At 49.7% G+C, this 17,557-nt stretch overlaps 8 protein-coding genes across 8 annotated transcripts; 4 read left to right on the top strand and 4 right to left on the bottom strand.

Moving 5' to 3' along the window:
• Positions 1–1,728: 1,728 nt before the first annotated feature.
• Positions 1,729–3,387, top strand: ANOM_005370 (uncharacterized protein; the record flags this gene model as incomplete). The annotated part of the gene is made up of 2 exons (XM_015550627.1): positions 1,729–2,035; positions 2,090–3,387. 2 exons carry the CDS (start codon positions 1,729–1,731, stop codon positions 3,385–3,387), a joined length of 1,605 nt encoding a protein of 534 aa, XP_015407836.1.
• A 299-nt stretch (positions 3,388–3,686) lies between these two features.
• ANOM_005369 (cytochrome P450) lies at positions 3,687–5,515 on the bottom strand (the record flags this gene model as incomplete). The annotated part of the gene is made up of 4 exons (XM_015550626.1): positions 3,687–4,344; positions 4,414–5,200; positions 5,268–5,273; positions 5,326–5,515. The coding sequence occupies 4 exons, from the start codon at positions 5,513–5,515 to the stop codon at positions 3,687–3,689; spliced, it is 1,641 nt and encodes a 546-aa protein (XP_015407855.1).
• A 715-nt stretch (positions 5,516–6,230) lies between these two features.
• On the top strand, positions 6,231–8,023 carry ANOM_005368 (cytochrome P450; the record flags this gene model as incomplete). The annotated part of the gene is made up of 3 exons (XM_015550625.1): positions 6,231–6,612; positions 6,678–7,465; positions 7,628–8,023. The coding sequence occupies 3 exons, from the start codon at positions 6,231–6,233 to the stop codon at positions 8,021–8,023; spliced, it is 1,566 nt and encodes a 521-aa protein (XP_015407856.1).
• A 363-nt stretch (positions 8,024–8,386) lies between these two features.
• Positions 8,387–9,966, bottom strand: ANOM_005367 (O-methyltransferase; the record flags this gene model as incomplete). Its single annotated transcript, XM_015550624.1, has 4 exons — positions 8,387–8,552; positions 8,628–9,154; positions 9,220–9,552; positions 9,616–9,966. The coding sequence occupies 4 exons, from the start codon at positions 9,964–9,966 to the stop codon at positions 8,387–8,389; spliced, it is 1,377 nt and encodes a 458-aa protein (XP_015407849.1).
• A 1,289-nt stretch (positions 9,967–11,255) lies between these two features.
• ANOM_005366 (uncharacterized protein) lies at positions 11,256–12,532 on the bottom strand (the record flags this gene model as incomplete). Its single annotated transcript, XM_015550623.1, has 5 exons — positions 11,256–11,497; positions 11,565–11,759; positions 11,819–11,905; positions 11,967–12,420; positions 12,479–12,532. 5 exons carry the CDS (start codon positions 12,530–12,532, stop codon positions 11,256–11,258), a joined length of 1,032 nt encoding a protein of 343 aa, XP_015407850.1.
• Positions 12,533–13,082: 550 nt separating this feature from the next.
• On the top strand, positions 13,083–13,584 carry ANOM_005365 (cytochrome P450 monooxygenase; the record flags this gene model as incomplete). Its single annotated transcript, XM_015550622.1, has 2 exons — positions 13,083–13,282; positions 13,335–13,584. 2 exons carry the CDS (start codon positions 13,083–13,085, stop codon positions 13,582–13,584), a joined length of 450 nt encoding a protein of 149 aa, XP_015407847.1.
• Positions 13,585–13,640: 56 nt separating this feature from the next.
• ANOM_005364 (cytochrome P450 monooxygenase) lies at positions 13,641–14,983 on the top strand (the record flags this gene model as incomplete). Its single annotated transcript, XM_015550621.1, has 3 exons — positions 13,641–14,107; positions 14,177–14,706; positions 14,775–14,983. 3 exons carry the CDS (start codon positions 13,641–13,643, stop codon positions 14,981–14,983), a joined length of 1,206 nt encoding a protein of 401 aa, XP_015407848.1.
• Positions 14,984–16,189: 1,206 nt separating this feature from the next.
• ANOM_005363 (uncharacterized protein) lies at positions 16,190–17,308 on the bottom strand (the record flags this gene model as incomplete). Its single annotated transcript, XM_015550620.1, has 4 exons — positions 16,190–16,440; positions 16,499–16,845; positions 16,903–17,116; positions 17,170–17,308. The coding sequence occupies 4 exons, from the start codon at positions 17,306–17,308 to the stop codon at positions 16,190–16,192; spliced, it is 951 nt and encodes a 316-aa protein (XP_015407853.1).
• Positions 17,309–17,557: the final 249 nt, after the last annotated feature.

The following is a 17,557-nucleotide window of genomic DNA, read 5'->3' as shown; positions in this document are numbered from 1 at the left end:
TTGGTTGGTCAGGGAGAGTATTGGCAATGATACTAGAGAAAGAAATGCTCGTTGGCATGAAGTACTGTGTATTTGCATGACAGGTTTCCTTTCCAGTCTGGCGATGAATCTGGTTTATCATCAAGTCTCTAGCGAACACCAGGTCGTTAGACGTATCCCGAGTCAAGGAAGTCGACGCCCGGGATTTGAGGCCTTCCAAAATTGATGGGGAAGTGGGCAGATAATCCCACTACGGCGGGGGCTAAATCGAAGTTCCGGACAATGTAAAATATCAGCCGAAATCGTGGTATTTTTTATATAAAGCCATCACTACCACATACTTCTAAATCTATTTATCACCAGCTTCAAGAAAGAGTGTTTTACTATCTCCAAATATTACTACTACTCCCGGAATACTACTATATAGTATTCTTCTAGGGCCCCGGGGGATCTAAAGATCTAGTAGCTTCTAAAGAATCAAGATAGAGTGCTGATAGCCCCTACAAACAGGGTACAGATGCCCCCTAAAACCCGAGTACTAGCAGTTTTTAAAAGACTATTTAAGACGGTAGAAATGGGGGTATCACAATATCTCGGAATCGGACTAGTCGATAATCCAGAGCTTTATTTTTTATATATAGAATATAGTTGGTTAAGCAGTAATACAGTATAGTAGATCTCTACAAATAGACTTTTGGTCAATAAAACTGTGCATTGGTATTGGTAAAGTTGGTCATATCCTACATTGTCCGGAACTTTCGATTTAGTCCGCCATATTCCACGGGCAGACCCTCGAATTGCATCCATGTCTAAACGCCAACCTCGGTTGTTCACCGAACGCAGCTCGCATCAAGTTGGATTGTAGGGGATTCAATCTCGATCGAGAAGGAATCCAAATCGCATATAGGATACAGTGTTTGATTCGAAAACAACGGGCACTATCGGTGTGGTTGCAGTAGTTCAAGTTCCACTCGGTGGATCTTCGGCATTTCATGAGATTAAGGAGCCTGTCACCGTTTCACCACGTCCGATGCCAAACAATGGTCTATCTTGTGTAGTCCTGGACAAAGTCGCCAAAGGAATTCATAGACTACCGAGACCACCGATTGTGACGCAATGAAGAACTCCAGATCGTGATTCCAGCCTCCAGGGCAGTGGCAATATTCCACCTCCATTCGTCGTCGTCGTCGTCATCATCATCTTAGGGGCCTCTGAACACAGGATTGATTGCACTACTATCACCAGTGGTGCCTTGTGTGAGTTGTACGCCCTTTCCTTTCTCTGCTTCATACTTTTGATAGTATGTATCAACATTGATGCTTTGTCGAACTGTCCGCTCAGATTTATTGGACCGGTTATTCTGACACACCCCGACAGTTACCGAATGTCTCAGACATTGCTGTTTAGCGGTGATGTTCTGGTAAACAAGGGAGCATCTGTTCCTTGTGGTGATGAGAGTGAAACATCGTATCCACATCGGAAGAGCCTTCGGTGGAGGGTAGTGGTAGCTCGGGATATCGAGCTTAGTGGGACCCAATGATGGTGCGCTTATTGGTGGAATGCATTCTATGTTTCAGAAGTAGGGACAGGGGAATTCTTCTAGACCATGGCAAGAAAGAGAAATTAGGGTCAACCTATCATACCTGCTGACATAGCTTGATGTATTACAGATTTGTATATATAAACAGTGAACCCCTCGACGACAGATGCACTGGCTGAAACCAAGATTCGGCCATCCACTCCCTCACCATGAGAGGAATTGTCGTTCTTTCTTTGCTCTCTGTGGCGCTGCGCGTCACGGCGGCCTTGACCGAATCCAACTTGCACAAATACCCTGGGGTGCTGGCACTTCAAAATTCCTTTAACCCCATCAAGGAGGCCTACTGGACTGGGTACCCTCACCATCGGCGAACTCCATTTGCTGTCTCTCCTGATGGAAAGTCCGCTTTCATTGCCTACCTTGACGCGAGCGAAACAAACATTCATGTGCAGCAAGTGGATGTAGAAACATTCAAGGCGACCGGAACGTCGGTTACAGTGTCCGGTGGCAAGGAAGGTATGTGATTATGCAACAATAGATCATGATGTGGGTGCTAAGGACACAGCGCAGCGGGCGGACTCGTTGCCCATAATGATGGATTTGCCCTCCTGACAAATGAGGCCATGCCATCTGGAACGACAAATGCACCCCCCAGCGACACACCAGTCCCCGTCCTTTACCGATACACAGATGGGAAACAGACGTGGAAGACGTGGCTGGGTGGACCCGGCGTCCACGAGACGGACGGTCTCTCCGCGTCGCCCGATCTCAACGGCGACCTGGTCTACTCTGAGGAATCGGGTCTCTACGGCGCCTACTTTGTCGTCACAGACTACTCTGGCGATGCAGCAGGACACTACGGTGACAGTATTCAGTACGTGGCAGATAATGGAACACTGGTCACGATCACCGGGGCTAGCAGCGCCTGGGGCTGTAGCCATAACACAGGTATCGCTTTCGAGTCCGCCGATGAACCTCCGTTCGCGAGCATCTGCGCGGAAGACCAGGGGGCTATTTGGCTGAATACCAGAACGCTGGGCATGTCAAGTGACGGGGTGAAGATCTCCAATGAGAATACCACCAACGGAGCATCCGGGGAGCCCATGGGTGGCATGTCTGGGAGCTACAGTGCTCTTGCTCGGTTTGCGGAAAGCAGTCGATACATCTTCGCCTGGGTTTCCCGTGGTGCGATGGATCTCACCGAAAACACGTGGATGGGGAGTGGCTACACTCATGCCCTGAATCGCACCAACAACCGCAACGTCGCCATCTCACTGTTCTCCGATAAATACACCATTGTTGGAGAGCAGGCGACCTCGGAAGTCGGCGCTGAAGACGGCGATGCCCAGATCAATTGGCTGACCGAAGGCGCCAACGACTGTTCGAATGCGCATGCGGCGACGTTCGGGAACCACAGTGCACTCGTGTCGTGGGAGGAGATCTCGGATCCCATTTGTGACTTCGTGGCGATGGGATGCCGGGGGCAGTTTGCCGGCACATTCTTTCAACAGGTGGATTCCCATGGGAACCAGGTGGGCAGCCCGTTGAAAAGCACAGATACCTTCGTTGCAGGCGATCTGGTGACAATGGCTGATGGTCGAATATGCTGGCCCTATGTGAGTATGGACTGGGATTTATCGCAGGCTGTGTATGCATTGGCCTCTGCCACCACCACGCAAATAAGCTTTGCCTGTATCGATCTCACTGGAAACTCTTCCTCCAATGCAACCTCATCGAACAGTACAAGTCCGTCGACTAGCACTGCACCGTTGAAGACTGCAACCGCATCCAATGGCAACGGCAAGCCGATGAGCGATACTCCATCGAATACCTCAGCAATGGGGGACAGTTGCGCTGCGACTGCTTGAGCATGTTGTGCGGATGGTGCTATGTCGATCTCGGTCAGTAGTAGGATCGGAGAACGCCTCCGAGTAGTCTACCATCGCTCAAATATTGCCAGAATCCATCTATTGCCTCTCTCTTTTGCTTCTGCTTTTCCTTCTATATCTTTTCTTATGGGAGTGGATTGGGTTGACAACATGTCTATATTCTTAGCGATGTGAACAATTGTAGGGATGCTTTCAACCAATACACACCGGAAGACAGGTACATTAGACTCGAATATAAGAGACATCGGAACCACATATATAGTATGTCTTCAAATTCTCTACATCTTACGGCGAGTCAGCCTAAGGATCTGATCATCTCCCTCCATTGGCTTTCCCGGACCAAGACTTGGTTTAGTTTCGTCAAGCCTTGGGAAGCCTTTCCCTCGCACGCCCAACACTTCTTGGTCCGGCCCAATTACCTCCAAGTCGTACCTCCAAAGGAGGAGTGCCAGATAGGCTAACACTTGATGCCTTCCCACAATCCTCCCGCTGCACAACGTTGTACCGCCACCGAACCCGCGAAACTCCACCTTTCGCAGAAGTGATTTGTTCTGGTGGAACCGGTAGCAATCAAACCGTTGAGGATCCGGTCCAAAGGCCGGGGTGTGCATCATTTGAGTCCGCTGCGGGATTATAACTTTGGTACCTTTAGGGATGCAGTAACCTTCCAGGGTCGTATCTCTCGTAGTTTCACGAAAGCTACTGCCTGTGGCGGTGAAGCGCAAGGTCTCATCGAACGTTGAATTAAAGATGGGACAGCTGTTTAGTAGTGCATCTTTGGTGACATCCGCGAGTATAGTTCCATCAATCGCAGGGGCGGAGTCGAGGTTTCGCATCATAGGCGCAATCTCCTCTCGAATCTCGTTCACAACTGTGGGGTTGTTCATCAAATGAACAATCATCCAGTATGATATGGCGTTGACATTGGAATTAAGCCTGGCACGCTTGAATCAATCACCAGCTTACGTCCATGGAATAGATAGCATAGAAAATCATCCGGCTTACCCCCAAAGGATCGTAAAAACGATGCCTGCAATATCTCGATCGGGGATTCCGGCTTGCTTATAGTCGTTATAGACATCATTAACGAATGAGACAGAGCCTGGCCGCTGCTCGGCGGGGAAGGCGTAGTATTCCACAAGAACCTCAATGAGATGATCCCGGAGCTGTGTAGCGTGCTTGGCTAGAAAGGATGGGAGTTTGTATGTGACCTGCCAACTAATGCGATCCCATGCTTTCAGAAACGATCGGATATTGGGCTCTAGCTCCAGTATGCGAGGGCCAAAAAATGATGTCAGCTGGGCATCGATGATCACATCACGACACATGCATTCCAAAGAAACCACCTTCACGTCTGGGGTTGAGGCGAGGACACTTGTCTTGTAGAACGAGTTCCACTGTAGTGTATTGTTCACATGGGCTAGTGAGTTAGCCATAAAACGGTGCATTTCATCTGGTTGTGTGAGTTGTTTGTGCAGCAGATGAATTCCTGTATGCGCGGCGGTCATTTGTTTGGCGTTTGGAAACAGCGATTCATAACCTTCCGCCGGAGTCCTCCACAAAAGCGGTTTAGTCTCGCGCGAGACAGTGGCGATTTCCTCGTAAACGAGGTCTACGAAGGGTTCGAAAGCAAACGTCTGGCTGTCACGATCAATAGCGGCAATTTGGGCAGCAGTCGTGACCATCACAATATCTTGCCCAGCTATACGTAAGGCACATAACTTGTGGTTGAACTCTTTCTTTGCCTTAGCAAAGAGAGCGCTAGAACTTCTAAAGAAAGGTATAGCATGACCTATAGAGTAGGAGAGTTTGTCACGCTAGTCAGTGGTGCTTCCCATCAGAGGGCCCTTACAACAAACCTAGATCTAGTACCATTAGCTATGGTGACTCGTAGGAAGAGAGGTGGCAGAAACCTACATGGAATCCAATATGGGAGGTACTCTAATCTATCGCGATGGAGCCGCGGGGAGATGGTAAATGCCCATAGTCGCCACGCAAGAAGTACCGAAAGCAAGAGATATACAACGCGAGGAAGCCTTGTCTGCTCCGCAGTGGCTATACCATTAGGATCGGTCGATGAGACGCTCCTCACTAGGTTATCCAGCATTTTGACTCAATGTGACCTATAAACATGAAGGTGCGAAGCGGAGAGGTAAGGAAGAGATCCTCATAAGGCATCGTCGCTCGACGCTTACTTTTGAATCAAGCCCCAAGACAGGGCAAACCAGTTGCTCAACAATTTCCGTATTCACTCCCAATTAGGCATTTGCTCGGAGAAGCGGAGAAGCGAAATAACACGCAGTTAACACGCAGTTGCATGTGAGGGGTAATGAAGCCACACTATCAGGCCCCTTTGGATGCATATGTGAGCGTCCAAGTTGGGCTGTGATTGTGCCATTAGGTTGGCTGTATGGGGGTTGGGATGCATGTCAGAAATGGTGCTGTCGTAGACCAAGCCATAGTCTGAAATGGCCTCAGCGTGGAACACAAAGAGCTCTCAGGGGCATAGCATCATCTATTGGGAAGACTGTAGATCCACTATTCACTCGCTGACGCAGCGACGCTACTCTGCTGCACCCTTACTGATCCCTGTCCCCTTTCACCTATAAAGTACGGAGTAACTAGGGCAAGGCGTAGAACCGCGGGAACCGACGATAATCAGTGAGACAAAGAATGCACGACACGCTAATGCAACCATGGCCACGTACCTTTTCCTTTCGTCCGCGTCAGTACCTCTTTTGTTTTCGTATCTTCACTTCTGATTCCTTGTTCCGCCGTATCTCCGTACCTCCCGCATCAAGCCGCCCACTGTGCCCATCTCCATGTTTCTGCTATTCCTCCAAACCCTGGCCTTGGCCTACGTGGCCTGGAGCTTGGTAGCGATGGAGATCAACTATCGCCGCGCGTGCACCATGGGGATTCCTCTCGTGAGACTCTGTATCGACCCCCAAAACCTCCTTTGGGTCCTGATTGAGCCCCATCTCTGGCCCTGGCTCGATCGACTTCCCATCCACTGGGGTAATTTTGGTCGCTATTCGCGGCGCGGATGGTACTTTGCTGACCGGGGCGAGTCACATCGCCGCTATGGTCCAATCTGGGCGCTGGTCACTCCCAAGGAAATTTACATCAATGTCGCTGACTCCGAAGCAATCCATGACATGTTCCAACGACGGACAGATTTTATCCGCCCGGTTGAACAGTATAGTGTGTCTTCCCTGGACCATTGTTGATATATGGCCCTGGTGTCTAATCATTGTGCTTCATTGTAGCGGTGCTCGAAGTCTATGGACCGTGTATCTCCACGGCCAATTCAGCTGATTGGCCGCGTCATCGAAAAGTGCTAGCCACTCCCTTCAACGAGAGTATTATGTCCTTCGTATGGGAGGAAAGCACTGAGCAGACCCACCAGATGCTTGGTATTTGGGCCTCTCCAAGCCTCGATAAGATCTCTAGCGTCGCAAAGGATACCCGCACGCTCTCGTTGAATGTCCTCGCTGCTACAGGATTTCGCAAATCGTATCCCTTCCAGAGTGCTAGTGGCAGCTGCCACAAGGAACAAACTAACCCTGTAAGCTATCGTGATGCCCTACAGACCGTCCTCGATAATGCCATCTTGTTGATGATTATGCCACGGCGATTCCTCTCGTTTTCGTTTGCTCCGCAATCATGGCAGCGATTGGCCAAGGCCGCGATAGAGTTTAAGCAGCACATGGTGCGTATGCTAGATGAGGAGGTGCAGGCGTTCAACGAGGGCAAGGCTGGCTCGGGGGGTCTTATGACATCGTTTGTGCGCGCCATGAATCGTGAGGACGCAGTGGGCAAAGCCAATGATGTGTCGCCAAGGGGACTGACTACTGACGAGATATTTGGCAACATCTTCGTGATCAACTTTGCAGGACACGATACCACGGCTAATACGCTGAGTTTTGGACTCCTTCTACTGGCCGCATACCCTAGTGTGCAAGACTGGGTTGCCGAGGAGCTCCTGTTGTTGGCAGACATCAAGGGTCAATATGCTGACCTTTTCCCCAGACTCAAGCGCTGCCGAGCTGTCATGGTAGGCCTGGTTTTCTCTGATAGCCGCATACCATTTAAATACTCACTTTTGACAGCTTGAAACCCTCCGTCTCTACCCCCCATCCCCTCCCTACCCAAATGGACCAACGACCAGCCTCAACCACTGAAGATCGGGGATAAAACTATAATGATCCCACCAAAGGTAGGAATCAATCCGAGTCTTCTCACGATGCACATCGATCCCCAGCACTGGGAAGATCCACTGGAGTGGAAACCCTCACGATGGGTCACAACGAGCAAGTCGGACAAGGCGACCTTGATTGAGCACGAACAGCTTATCACTCCGGTGCGGTGCACGTACTTCCCCTGGTCGGACGGGCCACAGAACTGCCCAGGCAATAAATTCTCGCAGGTAGAGTTTGTAGCGGTCATGGCGAGTCTTTTCCGAAATCACCGGATCAGTCCCGTTGCCAACGCGGGAGAGACATTCGAGCAGACGCGCGAGAGGGTACTGGCCACCACGAGGGATGTTGATCTGCAACTGCTTCTACGGATGAAGGATGCAGAGCAGGTACACTTGAGGTGCCGGCGAGTCTAGAAAGCAATCTCCCACTATGTAACCCAGGGAACGTGTATCATTTCCAAGGCGATATATAATATGGTTCAACCTACTCATGCTTGGTCGAGGTTTACCAATCAGTAGCAGCCACAGGCTTCGTAAAACCAATGGTAGGATAGATAGTCACATTCTCGCAGGTTGTGGGGTGGACCAGAGCGTCTTGAAGTAAAGATAGCGTCCAATATGAGTGATGACCGAAGAATCTATTTCCAGTTGTAGATTTGGCATATATATCTCAATAATCGATACATCTAACACTTTGCTTATGTTGCCCAAGGATATTCGATATTCTGACGTCTTCTATCCAACCCATATACCAAATGCAAAGTATCTGCTTCTCACTTATGGGCCCATCCAGTCAGCCTCAATGATGGCCATCCTCGCCCCAGCAGGCACAGTGACACCCAAAAACCGAAACCGCTCATCCGCCTCCTTGAATAACTCCCTCCACGTCTCCACGTCTCTTTCTCGAGCATTATTGAACGCCTTCATAGCGATATCCATAAACCTAGCAATCGTCATCGAGTCAGCGACATACTCAATCACACACATGGAACAGAACACAAAAATCTCAAACACATACCTCAGATCTCGATCAGCCTTAGGCCCCAACACCCCCGGCTCTGGAATACAAATGTCATTAACAACGACTCGAGCCCCCTTCTTCAACGCCGGAACCAAATTCCGGAGGATCTTCACGCAATATTTGTCCGACCAATCATGCAGAATCCAACGCAGAAGGTAAACGTCCGCTCCGTGGATAGGCTGAGGGGTCAGGAAGTCATGCGCCATACAGGTTACCCGGTCCTGGAGGCCCTCAGGCACACGCATAGCCCAGTTTGCGATGGTATTTGGCAGATCCTGGACGATACACCGAATCTGTGGGTATCGTGCGGCGATCTCGGTGCTAACTTCGCCGTGGGAACCACCGATGTCGACAATTGTGCCTTCGCCGGTACCGAAATCGTAATTATCCAGGAGATGGGACAGGTGGTAAGCTGGGTGGAGGTGGGAGAAACGCATGGCGGTTATGAATTGGGCTTGTCGGCGGGGGTCCTTCGAAATCTCGTCGAAGGGGTTCATGTTAGTGTTGAAGGCGAGAGAGTAGCCCTGTGGTAGTTAATGCGGTCAAGATCGTAGGCCTTGGTGGAGGAACTGAGGTACTGTCTTCTTACAGTTTCGTTAGGCTCTTCCGAACCAGGCCACTTCTCCGTCGCGTCCACTGTGCGTGTGAATGCGGGCCAGTATTCCTCGGCAATGTTGAGAAGCCACGCCTCTACCATGGGGTTGTTGACCAGGAGCTTGGAGGCTGCAGTGTGGCCGATGACACCTTTTCTGGGCTCGTAGAAGACATGGCGGCTGATGGCTACTCGAAGAAAGCGAGTGAGATCCTTGATGTTGAGATTCGTTACTTGGGCGAGCTCTTCGAAAGTGATTGTGCCTTCAATGGGAATTTGAGGGGCGATCTTATGGCGGTAGATGTATTGGAGACTGAGGAGAAACAATTGCTTGTACAAAGGTCAGACAATAGAAAAGAAAAAGTGACGAAAACCCGGGGAAAGGAAGCGAACCTCGCCAGGGCAACTAAACAGAAGCCCCAGTGGACCTAAGAGTAAGTGATGGAGCTCGTAGGTTGCCTCAATGGCGGACTCCCGGGCCTCTGCCACCTCCCGTGGAAGTGGCTGGCAGGGATCGAGTTCATCGCCATACTGATATGATGGTTCGGGGAGGTTCAAGGACTTCACAAAGTCAATATAAACCTTGGTGGTGCTGTGGACTCTTTCCAGTAATTGTGTCATGCTGCCTGTTGTGGCCTTTCGCGATGAGCACCGAGTCTGCATTAGCCCTAATGACCGGCGGTACCACGAGCGCGAGACAATTCGAATGGACAAGGCCCGTACGGGCAAATGAAAGCTTGCCATATTGAACGATAAAAGTGATCAGTTGTTAGAGGTGAAAGGAAGTTGATTTCTTGTCTACCGTTGTGCGAATTATTAAATCTCATGGTGTCTATATGAGTGCTCCCCAGGCCCACTCTTTCTTAATCCTTGTTATGGGATATGTCTGGAAGCCCAGCCCGGGCTTCCCCACATGAATCCCCTCAGCAGCTGGGAATAGCCCCTTTGAGGTGGTGTGTACTATAGGGACTGGATGCTATTGTAGACAAGTATGCCCAGGGGGTTATAGCAGCCCACTAAAGCGCATGAAAAAGCAAGTCACAATCCTGGTTATCGTAGTGTCTCTAATAGGCACAGCCGTAATTGATCTCCGAACGAAATGCCCTCACAGTACGGTGGCTCGCCGTGCTGAGGTCGACTTTCACCGGATAGAGAATGTGGCTCACTATTATTAGCCCAGTCATAGCAGTCTCAACGAGGGCATGGCACATGTGCAATGTCATCAGGGTGTTGAATGATGATCTGTATCGGGCATTTTCCCAGTCAGTGAGCTGGCAATCGCCGTTCTCGGTGTCTCTTAATAGTCCTAATTCATCGATAGCAGCCTACCCTTTGGTGCCGTTTTTCTCCTCGGACTCATGCTCTTTCCTAGCTTGAGAACACGCGCATCGTATCAGTCCAGTGCCAAGCGGGATTAATTTTGTCCTGCTGATGCCTTCAAAAAAGACTGCATTAGTCCTTGTTGGCGCTGACGTGAACCAGTGGCGTTATTACGTGAGATTTCGATTCTTCTTGTCTAAACCGACCTTCAAAGGTACCTTGCATACTTGTCGGTGGAATAAGTCTTACCTAAATATACTAGCGAGACAGGCCAATGACATGGATGGTTATTTTACCAGCAGTCCCGGTTCTTTCCCACTATCTTTGCGCATCTCTCAATCTCTCTTTCCCATCCCATTGGTGACACTGCCTAGCAATGACAACATCGTGTCTGTTGCCATGGGTGAAAGTGTCAATCTTAGTACTATCTACGAACAGGTTTTAATCGTACCGGGAAGCAGGCTTTTGAAGCTGGGGTGGGGAAGCTTAATGTATTCTTGCTGACTGCACGTTTACTTTGAGTGACTTGTGTACGTTATAATAGAAATCAGTCTATTCATTTGTAGTCTCAGAGGTATCATCATGTTCACGAATAAAATGTACAGCACACGGAAAGAATGGGTCAGCATTAGAAAGAGAAAGAGAAAGCCGAACGGGAGGGGGGAACGAACAGCAGACCGTTCCCAATGAACTAGCCATAGTGGCATCATATTTCACCTTTTAGATGAAGTAACCACCTCAAAGTCACTGCGAACATGCACAGAATCCATCGGCACAATCGCCGCGTCACTTGTCTGTGACTCGGTGTCAGAGCGTTCCCGCGACAGGCCATATTTCTTGCTCGGTACACCCAACAGCGGGTTCTGTGGTGTATGTTTGACCTTGCCAAATAGATGCTGGTTCTGTGAGCTGACAAAAAGCTGCCTGAATGAAGCGATACACGCAATGATGATCCCTATCGGTATTTCATCAGCAAGCGCAATTACTTTAAGAACATTCAAGAACCACAGGAGATAACACACCGGTACCCATCTCCACGAAACTCCAGAAGTACAACCAGCCGATATCCACACTGCTGTTTAGAGAATTGTTGACGACCACCCGGATAATGGCCACAGCCATCACAAGGATGGTCGCCGAGAAAATGCCGAAAAGAATTAACTTCTTACGAAGCGAGATGCGGGTATTCCATAGAATGAGAATAGGGATTGAGAGGACTTAATCTCGCAAAAGAAATTAGCTCCATGCCCCATCAGGTCGACTTGAATCAACTCACTCAAGATATCTGTGACAATATCTCCGACACAGTTGGCCCAGAATGTACGGTTCTGGTAATGGACATGATCGAGGTCGCTGCATTTGGCTGATTATAACTCCCTCTTAGTATTCATCTGCTCGGCCAGGTCAGATTGCCAAATTCTCACTGATGATAAACTCTATTCCACCTAGACTACATCTGTAGTCGACGTCGGCCACGGACGCAACATAGACGCCTCCGATGACCACGAGAACGACGTACCACCAGATACGATGGCTCTTGACCTTGGAATCAAGGCGGAAGAAAAAGGACATAAACGAGAACTTGATGGCCCACAGCCCCGAGTAAAACATGATAGTCATAGGAGCGATATATCGCATGAATGATTCAAACATAGGTAGAACGGCCGGGGTATATGATTCCTGGCCAGCGCTGATCGCATACAACTTGTAAAGCACCTGCCCCTGGATTTGCCAGATGATCGCGTTTGTCAGCATAATAGCCCATGCGAGTAGCACGAAGAAATCATCGACAAAGAGGCGACGGAAGAAGGCAATCCGGACAAATATGCGAAAGAGGACAAAGATAGTGTCAGTGGCCGTAAAAGCCCAGAGTACACCCTATAAAACGAAAGGTTAGTTGCACAGAGAACGGATGTCTCTGAGGAGTGACACTCACCAGAAAGGCACCTTTGGAGACTTTGGCGTGCAGCATTAACATTGAGTCTGCCATGATGTCTGAAACCTAGGCTGCAGACACCGAATAGACTGTTGAGCGATGAGGAGAGAAATGGGCTGGAAACGCAATAAAAGGACTCAGTTATATCGGGACAGTGAAGGCCACTGTTCCGAGAAGGAGCTGACAAGAAGAGGGTTCAAACCAATGCAGATACCCTTCCCATCCACCAAAAATAGTTTATTGCTCTCCTTCTGTTGCATAGAAACCCCTCTGACTTCAGTGGGGGCCCATTCGCCAGGCAGGGTGCCATTCAAGGCGACAGCGCCATGCAGAACAGACTTGGCAATACAATTACGATGGACTATTAAGAGGCAGTGCTATAATCCATGCATCAAACCCCTCATTTACGGCATTGTGAATACCACCTGGAGCATGATCTGCCGTCAATGTTCAAGGTATATTGTAATCTTCCCGCCTTGGTTAACTGGACGTCCGATCGAGGTCGGATTGCTTCGAGGTAGGCTAAATAGAAGTGATTCCAACTGCTTCTGCATGTGGGCCGCCAGATAGTCTCACGGATGGAACCGCCTTTGGCAGTTTGATCATGCCTGCAATCGGTCTTTCTTGGCCTGGGATTGGGATGGTAGCTGTGGGTACAGTGGTGGTACTTTGGGCTATGTTAAGGAAGTTACAAACCCTCAGCAATGATCCCAATGCGCCACGCTGCCTTCCATACTCACTACCGTTCCTGAAAAGTACCATCCCATTTGTGCTCGATGGACCAAACTTTTTCCGTTGGGCCTCGTGAGTGTGCACTCCCGTCAAGATATGAACATCCGGACTAACCGACCGCCAGCTGCTATTGCCAGGACCGTTGGCCAGTGCGGGTAAATCTTCTGAATGGTGAGGTCTATATAGTCCAAGGGGCTAAAAACATCGCTGCCATTTTCAGCAAGCCCGGCCTTACAGTTACCCGAGCATATAGCATTGCACTGAAACATTGCTTTGGGATGGAGCAGAAAGCCGCTGATGTCTATCTCGCTGATACTTCGGGCTCCTGGCATCGACTATCCCCGGCAGCCAAACGCCGTGGCACGGCCGTGTGAGCTATCATACCCACGAGAACCTCGTTCGAGGCCTCTTGGGTGCTGGGCTAAACCCAATGACGGAGCGCATAGAAGGACTGTTATTTGCCTCATTGGCAAAGGCCCTGCCAGCGACTCCGGAATGGACGTATGGGAAGGACTTGACCGAGTTCTTTGAGAACCATCTCGGATCAGCCATCCTGCAGGCCTTATACGGCCCGCTGCTGGTCAGAAAAAACCCAGAGTTCAACCGCAACCTGTGGCGGTATGATAAACAAATAATGAAGCTTGCCACGCGCTTGCCAGCGTGGCTGATCCCGAAAGCCTATCGTTTGCGGGATGAACTTCTCGATGTTATCATGAAATGGCATCAACAGGCTGCTCTACTCTCGGAAACGATGTCAAGCAGTAAAATGGCTGGTGGAAGTGAAGTCGATCCATACTGGGGATCGGCCATGATGCGCGAAAGAAACAAGATGCTGTTGAACATGGAAGGACAAGACGCCAAGTCGGCGGCATCCACAGATCTTGGCTTTATCTGGGCGTATGTCTTGCAGTGCTCATTTTCTTGCGCATTTTCTCTTCTTCCCTATAAGGACTAATCTGTGACCAGCTCTGTTACCAATGTTGTGCCATCGACCATGACCCTTTGTACTCACATGTACCGTGATTCCTCACTCGTCGAGGATATTCGTATAGAGGTTCGGGATTGCATTCAGCCGGGGACCACCTCGCGGTTTGATCTCAACAAGCTTGCGAAGCAGCAGTTTCTGCTCTCGATGTATGCTGAGACCTTGCGCTTTGGTGTACAAATCCATATCCCTCGCTGCTCACCACACCAACCGCTTTCCGTGGCAGGAGCAACCATCCAGCCGAATAAAATGATCCTCATAAACACAGGACTCGCGCATTCCGACGAGTCAGTATGGAACACACGAAATGGACAGTATCCGCTGGATACCTTTTGGCCGCAGCGATTCCTTGTTGATCCAACAGACGAAAGTAGTGGGCCTTTACGAAAAGACTATATTCAGCCATGTGTCTCGCCTTCTACGGAAGAGGACAAGAAGATGAACAGCCAAGTTCCAACCTCAAGGCAATTTACCTTAGAAGGGCTCGAGGGAAGCTGGATACCTTATGGAGGTAAGACCCACTCGACACCTTTGACATTTCCTACATAAGACACTTGGCTGGCCATTAACGAGATGTAGGTGGACAACACGCATGTCCGGGTCGGAATCTAGCCAAACGTATTATATTGCTCGCAAGCTCGATGATGGCTATCATGTTTGACATCGAGCTACTAGCTCCCGACTCGTCCTTGCAGTTTGGTTCGCCCCGGTTTGGATTTGGGGTCCGTAAGCCATCCGCACAAGTGCCTTTTCGGATCCGACGCCGACAACCAGTCAGTGAACATTAGAGTGAGACGGGTTCTCGTAAGGACCGGAGGTCAATCAATCAATGTTCGGCGTACAGCGGACACTGGCGGTCCTCATACAATGGCATCGATCTTAGAAGTCTTGATTTTAACTAGAAAATAATATCGTCCACCTCTCCGAGCCCGGGTTTGGATAATAATGGACGCATACAGCTTTGATAAGCGCAGATATAGATCCAGAACCCTCTTCTCTGGGATCCCTATGAACCAATATGTCACCAGGTGCAGCATCTTTCTCAATCAATTAATCAAGATTCCTTTAAATTGTTGGGGCCCGACTACGGAATGTCTAGCCATGAAGGCTACTTCCCGGTGAAGCATAACCCTGTACCAAACGCAATATTGAGTTCTTGATGAACGCGCATACTAGGGGGAACTTGGACTTCTGTGGGAAACCATGACTATCAAATTCCGCTCTGGGGCGTTTGATGATGCTGTATATGGCATGGGAGAGGTTCAGAACGCTGGTAACTGCAATCCATCGGACGTATATTAGCGTAACTTGCAACAGAAGTCGAGGTGGCACCTGAGCGAGAAGCTGCCTACTCAACATAAGATTTGCGGACAGAAGGAAGGTCAATCGATAGCATCGACACCCTATCGCCCGTGATAGTTGAAGATGTGGACGTCTGGTATACAGGTATATAGAACATGCAAATCGCGCTCAATGCCACAGCGTGCCGAAAGGAGAAAATAGAGCAGTTCCAGCATGGGGCTACCTGTTTCTTGAGGATATAATCCGCCGTCTTCTAGTCAATTAGCTGCTCGTTCATCATGCTTTCTGGGAATTCGTATATCAGCACTGTGGGAGTAAGGGACACAATGATCGTTCTATTCGATCGTTGGCGGTGGGATCGGTAGCGCGCCATTTATGATGCCAACGCTGAGACACTCTTTTAATTCAAGATTAGCATCGTAGCTCAGAGAGGCTACTCTGAGTCTCACGCTGAATTTCAGGGGCAATAAACTGTTGCCCTACTTCACCGTCGCTTGTGGGGTGGAAACTGAGATACTACGAGTAGGTCATCACACGGTGATAAACGCATTTATAGATATACTTATTTTGAATAGTCGTACTCAAGGTTCATTCGCTACACATGATGATGGGTTATTTCCCAGTTGTCACCAACAAGTCATAAAGGTAAAGGAGAGAGTGTAGAGCCTGTTAGAGACTATATTTCAAGCTCATCACCGGTTTCTCCAGGAAGATTCGATGACTTCCGCCGCGGTCATAATCTGGATGTCAGGAAATCGAGTGTCCAAAGTATCATTGCTGGTAATAGTATATCCCCCGGTGCCAGATATGTAGTGGAATAATGCGAAAATGGACTCCGTTGAGTGTCCACTACTTTCAAGCCCAGTCTCCTCGAATTTGGGGAAGGATATTCGGCCATTTCGAAGGTCTTCGAGACTGTCGTGTTTGACAGAAAAGCGTTCACCTGGTACACAGGTAAGTGGAAGGATTTCCATTCAGCATTTCGGGGGTACTAATCGTACCTCGCGCATTTTCCGCCAATTGAAGAATATCCTTGAAAGATGCAGTCTGGCCAGCAATGAAACTCACCGGCGGCCACTCCGATAAGTCCATGAGTCTTGCGACAAACCGTGCCATGTCTTGGGAAGTGATGAAGTTGACCTTGGAGGTCCCATCGCCCGGAAGAACTGCCCATTTCCCTGCCACGTTGACTGCATTGACCCATGGTTTGAGATGGCTTCTCCAGTGCGGAAGGCCATAATAATCCAGGAATAGCCCATTTACCACGCGCGTATATTCGAGACTCGATTCCTCGACCGCGTGAGTCGCCGCCAAAGCCCACTTTGCGGTGGGCACCAAAGGGATATGCCTAAGGTTGTCATCAGCCGCCTTTGATCCTCATCAGAGAGAATGACAATCAACGGACTCATCCTTAAATAACATATCGTACCCACCCACTACGAAGCGCTTCGTCGACCCCGACATGTCTGCGGCATGGATAAGATTGACTTGGGCCTCACTGATGGCATCCGATTCCATGCCGAACGCACAGATGACAGTGTGGACCTCTGCAGCCTCGAGAGACTTTGCTGTAGCGCCAACGTTGCCGTAGTCTACCGACAGGTAGGTGAGCTCGTCGACTGGGTGGTGCAGCTTCCGTTGTACTCAACGTATCAGACTCTCGCAAACATACCCCAGCGACCGGAACCCAGGGATGACTGGCTCACCTTGCGCGTGAGGATGAGAATCGTGTGCTTGCCATGCGCCACGAGGGCTTCCACGATGGTCTGGCCGACACTACCAGTTCCCCCTGCGACTGCGATAATCGCCATGGTGTCGATGCTTTGAACGGGGGGTACACAACGCGAGAGACAGATACCTGGGAAGGATTTCCTTATACGCTCGGTAACGTACAAGAGCGATGGCTAGTCAAGCATGAGGACATATTCCCATCATCAACTCCCAGACGCAATGGCAATACCGGGCTTGGCAGAATAAGCACTAGTGGCGACAATCTGACTCTGTGACTCACTTGACTGTGCACCATTCGTACATAGGTCGGCAGGATGCGTCCGAGGAAA

Source organism: Aspergillus nomiae (assembly GCF_001204775.2).
Source record: "Aspergillus nomiae NRRL 13137 chromosome Unknown contig00098, whole genome shotgun sequence".
Classification (NCBI taxonomy): domain Eukaryota; kingdom Fungi; phylum Ascomycota; class Eurotiomycetes; order Eurotiales; family Aspergillaceae; genus Aspergillus; species Aspergillus nomiae.
This window is presented reverse-complemented; position numbering and strand designations above follow the sequence as displayed.